General features: G+C 43.4%; 1 protein-coding gene across 1 annotated transcript; it reads left to right on the top strand.

Annotated features, from left to right (window-relative positions):
- Window positions 1-4,232, top strand: LOC149304541 (histone H3.3A). The gene is made up of 4 exons (XM_089478676.1): window positions 1-144; window positions 2,279-2,434; window positions 2,999-3,152; window positions 3,469-4,232. Exons 2-4 carry the CDS (start codon window positions 2,307-2,309, stop codon window positions 3,595-3,597), a joined length of 411 nt encoding a protein of 136 aa, XP_089334802.1. The 5' UTR covers window positions 1-144; window positions 2,279-2,306; the 3' UTR covers window positions 3,598-4,232.
- Window positions 4,233-7,256: the final 3,024 nt, after the last annotated feature.

Below are 7,256 nucleotides of genomic sequence, written 5' to 3'. Positions count from 1 at the left end.
GTTAAATAGCCTGGCCCTGGAACCCGCCATTTTCTGTTGGGGCTGGCGGGAAAAGCGGAAAGCGAGTGAAACAGGCAGCAGCCCGAGCGAGCGCCGTCGCGGGACGACCAACGGCCGCTTGAAACTGCGAGGCAGAACCCTCAGGTAAATGAAGGCAACGAGGCGCCGAACCCTTTCCCGCCCTTATTCCCTTTCTTTATTTCCATTTTGGGGAAAGGATGAGGTAAAAGAGAGAGAAAAAAGGGGGGTTGACGAGAAACTGAGGTCGTCTGAGGAGATGCGTCGCCCCCCCACTAACTCCCAGTCCCGCCTTCCGTGTGCATCCCGAAGCTGATTGGCTTTCGAGCGGAGGATTACGGCGGGCTCCTTGATAGGTCGGAGCTGCTGAGGCATCTCGGACGCGGATTGGTTGTAAAGTGGTGTCAATCACCCGAGCGGGGTTTGTGTTTTTTTGCAGCCCCTCCCTTTTTCGCTCTGCTGGGTTATAAGCCAATAATTGGCCGACCGCGCGAAGGCCAGTCGGGAGGAGGGAGGGGCTACCGCCTTGGAGGGGGAAACTAGAGGATGCGCATGCGCTTTTGTTGCTGGTTGTTTTTTCTTCTTTGTGCCACGTGACGCTCGATACCCAATCAAGAGAGCTCCTCTTCTGCAAAGGCTCTTGGGGCTTGTAGTTTTCACGCAAAGTATATCCCCCAGGTGTTTTTACCTCAGCCAGGTCTCCTCAGTGGTCATTATTTCTTTCTGTCAAATAAAAATAAAAACTTTGGGAACAGTCTTTTGCTCATTTTTTAGCGCCCATATTGCCTCAGCCTAACCTTCATTGGATGCTATAAATAGTTGTGGAAGGGAAAAAAGAGAGGAAAAAGGGGGGGGAGGCCTGTCCTGTTGCCATGGCAACGGCCCTTTTCTGCTTTTGTGAAGATTTGAGGGCTGAGGAAATAATAATAATAATAATAATTTACGTCACTTCATAAATTGAGCTTTTTCTTCTTATTATTATCTCTTCGTCTGTTTGCTTCCTGAAATTTAGAGCCAAAATATGACAAAAGTGGTACACAAGACACACAACACAACACACACACACACTGTTTATGAACCTGTCATAGTCATAATGGGTGCATATTACTTCCATTTATTAAAAAGGAAGATAACAAGTTCAGTGTCCCTTATCTGGAATCCTAAAGTGTTGTTTTATTTATGTGTGTGAGACCAGACATGTCCTCCTTTTCCCAGGACCTGTCCTACATTTCAGCCTTTGGCCCATGAATCTCCAAATGTCCTCCATCTTGAGAAGCTAAGAAGCTTGAAACTACCTTTACGTTAATGTTTCTAGCTTTGCTTTGATCATGTCCTACAATTTTTTCCCTGGGATGTCCTATATTTTGTGCTGCCTTTGTCCTCCTTGGTGCTTAGGACCTCTGGGTCACTCTGTTCTGAAATAACAACCAGCCCTCCATATCTGTGGGTTTTTGTCCACAGATTCAACTATCCACAGCTTCAAATATATTCCAAAAGTGCCATTGTATTTCATGGCACTTGAGCATGATCACATTGTAAAGGGGACATGGAGACAATGGTCCAAAACACCCTGCAGAAATAATCCTGTTTGAGACTGCTTTAACTGCCCTAGCTCAATGCTAGGGAGATCTGGGAACTGTAGTTTATTGTGGCACCAAAGCTCTCTGAAAGAGAAGACTAAGTATCTCGCAAAACTACAGTTCCCAGGGTTCCCTAGCACTGAGCCAGGGCAGTTAAGGCAGTCTCAAACTGGATTGTTGCTGCAGTGTGTTTTGGACCAATGTTGCCAAGTTGTTGGCTTCCTAGGAGCTTCTTATTCCTCTTTTCTAAAACCAGAAACTACTTTAAAAGGGGTCATTTGTAAGTTTAGAAAAATTAAAAATTGCAGGTAGGGATCAGAGAATATTGGGAGTGGAAACTATGCTAAGGGATCACATATCACACCCAAGCTGGACTTTGCCCACCTTGCCCTAGAATTTGGGATGTGTCCACACTGCAGAAGTAATCCAGTTTGATACCAGTTTAACTGCCATGGCTCAGTGCTGTGGATTCTTGGGATGTGTAGTTTGTTGTGGCACCAGAGCTCTTTGACAGAGAAGGCTAAATATCTCACGAAGCTACGGTCCGCATAATTCCATAGCATGGAGCCATGGCGGTGTCAAAGTGGATTATACCTGCAGTGCAAAATAGGATGCAGAGCTGTCGACAGCATTTAGCTTTTCCTATGAATGAATCTCCTGCAATTTTTCTCCCTCGGCAGGTTTCCTAACTTCTAAGAGACTCCCAGGATGGCGCGTACCAAGCAAACTGCCCGTAAGTCCACTGGAGGGAAGGCACCTCGAAAGCAGCTGGCCACTAAAGCAGCTCGAAAAAGCGCACCATCCACTGGGGGAGTGAAGAAACCTCATCGCTACAGGTACATGGGCCTCACATGGTTGCTCAAGTTTTCTGGATGGCCTTATGAGATGGCAAGGGTCTGTCATGGTGCTGGAGATTTGAGAATGAAAGGATGCAGTTTAGTTTGGTTTAGTTTTGTGTAAACATCCTCAACAGCATTGACTTCTGACTGAGCATTTTATTTGTTTGTTGCTCCTTAACACTAACAATCTAATACAGAATCAAAATAAAAATGATATACGCTTAGAAAATATATAATAGCAATAAAGTAGTATTGAGAAGAAAAAGAAAAAAGAGAAAGGGGGGGGGGACCCAAATACCTCAAATACAGCAAGGCTCCAAAGTCCAAACTGCCTTCAAGTCGTTTCTGACTAATGTAACCACATATTACATTCTGAGATTTCTTATTGCTGTGAAAGTCCATAAACAATTTCCTGTCTTTCCAAAAAATCTTCAACCGGCTTATTATTTAAAATCCACATTGATTTGGCAATGAGGGCAAACTCAGCAACTTTAAATTAACAGTGTTTCAGTCTGAAGAAGCTTTAAGTCTATTTTTGTGTGTGTGTGTTGTTCCATTCAGGCCTGGCACTGTGGCACTGCGAGAGATCCGGCGGTACCAGAAATCCACGGAGTTGCTGATCCGCAAGTTGCCATTCCAGCGCCTGGTCCGTGAAATTGCTCAGGACTTTAAGACAGACCTGCGGTTCCAGAGTGCTGCCATTGGAGCCCTGCAGGTTTGTGCCTCTTTCCCTGTTCCTTCTCTTGTCGTCCTTTTATTTCCATGGCTGAGTAGGGATTTGAACCCTGGCCTCCAGAGTTGTAGTCCAGTGTTCAAACCACCACACCATAATGGCTATAGTAAGATAAAGCTTTAATGTACTTGCTGCTCTTCGAGGTAAGAACCACATAGAATCAGCTCCTCCTCGTGGGAACAGTTGGCACTGCAAAGATGAGATATCTAAATCTCCCCTGTGTCTGTGTATTGCAAAGTTGTCCCCTCCAAACTAGCTTTGTTTTGACTGCGTGTCTCTTGTTTCTTTGCTTTGACAGGAAGCCAGCGAGGCGTATCTCGTGGGTCTGTTTGAAGACACCAACCTGTGTGCCATTCACGCCAAGCGGGTCACCATCATGCCAAAAGACATACAGCTGGCCCGCCGCATCCGTGGCGAACGGGCTTAAGTTCTCCTTCCCCGTCTCTTTAACACTTACCAACCCTCCCTGGGCAACCCCACCTTGCTTGTGTACTTAGGATACACTCCAGATTTTATTTTTTATTTTGTTTCTCTCTCCTAAATCCTGTTTGTAGTGGCTAGGATGTGTGAGGAAATGTTAGATTATCTTATCTATTGTAGTACCTCTCCGGAATCAGGAGGCTTGATTCCTGTTCATCATGTACAAACGAAAACAAAACACAAAAAAAATCCTTTGAAATCTGCAAGACTTCTGGATGTTGTTTTTTGTAAAACTTTTTTTTTCTTCCAGAATTGCAAAAAAGCAAACAAAAACACACCCGACAAGGGGACATTTTTGAAATATCTGGTTTTTGTACACACAACCTGCGTAGATATAGGCATTTCAACAATAAAAGAGCTTTCGGTCTTCAGTTTGTAAAATACCTGCAAAGAACACTACACTTTGTTTTCCTTCTGTTAGTCGAGTCTTTTTATTTTGCTTTGTATTTAGGCTAGAAGTGCTTTCTAGATCATTTATTTTCCTGTTTTCCATTTGTCTCGTGTCTGTGATTCTGACCTTTGTATCAATAGGGGCTCACCTTGAAGCAGTAAGAGAAAAATAATAAATGTTGAATGACGACATCTTAGTTTCCGTAATTTTTGTGAAGGGTGGCTTGCGGAAGGAGTTTGCTATGTTCTTTCACTGGAAGCAAGTTGTTTCAGACTCTGTCTATCAAAGCTGCTATCTTGTTCTAGAACCGGGTGTAGTTTCAGGCCTTCCCAGGACTTCTTTCAGTAATGAATGCTGACAAATGTTGCTCTTAGGCTGGAGTGCATTTCCCCCAAGGTGAGGCTTATATAGTACCGAGGTTTATATAGTGCAGAAGCAAACAAAAATGCACAAGCATGACTCGTCTCCCCCAGACTAGCAATGAGAACTGTGCAAGTAAACTAGCAACAGAAAGATGCTCTCCCCAACTCCGATCCCAGCCTTCATATCCACCCCAACTCTTCATAGGTCCAGTGATAGGGATTGGAATTGAATGCCATCGAAGGATAGTCCGGATAGAATTTGTTTGAGGGACGAGTTCTATCATTGGCTGTGAGAGGGATGCTGGACACCATTAGCAAAAGAGCTGGAATGCTTCCCTGCTGTATTTCATCTGCAGCATCATTTACCTCTAATAAAATGTATGCTACAGCAGTGACATGTGTCCATGCCTGGTACCAAAACAACCCTCAGAGAGGCCTGGAGCTATACCCAGTTCCAGAGCAAGACGACTGCTAAAATGGCAAAAATGTGTTAAGGTGATGGTTTCAGCATTAGCATTTTTTGAATGTACAAGATGCTTCATATATCTTACCTTGTGAGATCTGGTAGCACCTTTGAGACTAACCGAAAGAAAGAAGTTGGCAGCATGAGCTTTCGGAGTCTTAACTCTACTTCCTCAGATGCAGACTTAAGTCTGCTCATGTTGCCAACTTCTTTCTTTCAGTTAGTCTCAAAGGTACTACAAGGTCTCTATGTACTGATTCTACAGACTAACACAGCTATATCTTTGAATATCTTATCCTGGTGGAACAGTCCTATAAATCTGGTCTTTTATTGTGTTGTAAAGGCAAGGCTGAGAAGAGTGGCTTGACTAGAGTGATTTGAGTAGGTTCACAACAGAAGTAAGATTTCAACCGGACATGCTTGGCTGAAAGCTTAGCTTCTTGTTCTCTCTAATATGGCATCTGTTTTGTACAACTGGCTATGTAGGAATAACAATTTTAAACCAGGCTGCCATCTCTTGTTGGACCTATTCTTACACTTTTAACAGCCAGCAAAACAGAAATTTTAAGAGGTAAAGCTATTCTCAGCATTAAGACCGGTAGTTTAAAAAAATGCCACTTTTTGTTTGCTCAGATGCTTCTAAAAATGTGGTACCCTTATCATTAATGCATGTCCATCTCCTGATTTGAAGGTAAATTAGCACCTAATATGCCGCTATAGTTGCAATGTCTAGTTGATCGATCAACAAATCCAGAGTATGATTTCCAAAGCTGAACATTTGGCTCTTGGTGTTCTCTATACTTGGTGAAGCAACCTTTCCTGCAACCTTTGAGGTACAGTGGATTTAACTATTAGGGTTTTGTTGTCAAATAATCAGGGAATGTTAACGATTACAAGCCTTTCAAAAACTAATTTGAAGGATTTTAAGAAGCATTAATCTGCACCCACAGAAATTTTAGAGTAAGATGATTGACTCCTGAAAGATACTCTGCGGTGGCAATTGCTTTCTGGATTTAGTAGGTAGAGAGTGCCACCGTGTGGTTGTTTTACAACTGATGGTGGAGAAAGCCTTGTGAGTTGTCACCAAACAAAGAAAGCAATCTCAAAGGTACAATCCATGAAATCAGCTCGGATCCTTAGGTTAAAGGCAGCATTTTCACTCGTGCCGAGAGAGACTGCCAAGTTATGACTTCCATTGATTCACCCTTGAGAAGTTGGTAGGCTTTTGGTTAGCACCTTGAGAATTCAGTTTTCTTTTTACAAAACAAATGATGTTCCTAACCCTCCTGTTTCATGATTTCAGAATTAAGCGTAAGAATACCTGTGCTAAATAAGTGACGGCAAAGATTTTTGGTCCAAGGAGCTATGCCATCCAACTATTCTGCCCTCTGCCAAACATCTTCCCAATGCAAGTGTCCATCCATTCTTCCCAACGGTGGACACAGCATCTCTTCTGTCTGAGGTTTTGCCACAGCCCTCTTCTGATCAACCCATTTTTGACCACAGGCCAGCCCTGCCTTCCGTCCAGCTCCAAGGAAGACTCATGGTCCTGTCTTTTCCAAAGAGAAAGCCTCGATGTCCTCAGATGCCCATCTGCCTGTCCAAATTAACCACCCTGAGATGCCTGGCCTCTAATCCATATTAAGGTAGCTAAAAGTGGGCTGGTCTGGGCCTATATGTCACAGCACCGCTAAATTTAATGCAAACTTGTCAGATGCAATCAAGTCAAGATAATCCTGGTATCAAGATGTTGGAGATGGAGAAGCGCAGGCACAACGAACAAGGGAAACTGGCAATTCCATTTTTGCAGAAGAAGCACCAGCGGCTCAACTCTGGCATGACTGAAGCAATGTTTGCAAGCTTCCTCTCCCCGCTGCTTTGTGTAAGAACGACAGAGTTGGGTTGTTTTTAATGGAAACATTGGGTAAAAACATCAATAATGGAAGTCATCTGGGAAGCAAAGTCCAAAGTTATAGAGAGGTAGCTCACAGAGTAGATTTAGATTTAGGTTCCAGATCCTATTCGTTGGTGTCTTCAAAGAACAGGACTAGATTCCCTGTAAAAGTAACATCTGATCAACAGAGGGCAGCAATGTCTCGTTCAACACAACATTTTAAAATGTTTGATTGTCTGGCTTTAGAAATGCCAATCTTGTTTTGTTTAAGCATAAACAAGCAATGTTATCTGCAGGGCAGAAGCTTCAGAAAGTGGATGCCAAAAACCATATTAGTGTAATACCTTTTAAGAGGCCAACTGAAGGTCAACCAAATAGGCAAGCTTTTGAGGTTTCCGGAGCTCTTCATCAGGCAAGATGTTACAAAAAGACGAGGAAGGCAGAGGAGGAGGAAAAAAAGGGATGAACTGATGTTGAAGTCGTCATGTCCAACGCT

The sequence above is a fragment of the Sceloporus occidentalis genome, unplaced genomic scaffold (genome assembly GCF_023333645.1).
Source record: "Sceloporus occidentalis isolate IW3139 unplaced genomic scaffold, rSceOcc1.0.p SCAF_13, whole genome shotgun sequence".
Classification (NCBI taxonomy): Eukaryota; Metazoa; Chordata; class Lepidosauria; order Squamata; family Phrynosomatidae; genus Sceloporus; species Sceloporus occidentalis.
The sequence above is the reverse complement of the archived record's forward strand: the minus strand, read 5'-3'. Positions and strand labels throughout refer to the sequence as shown.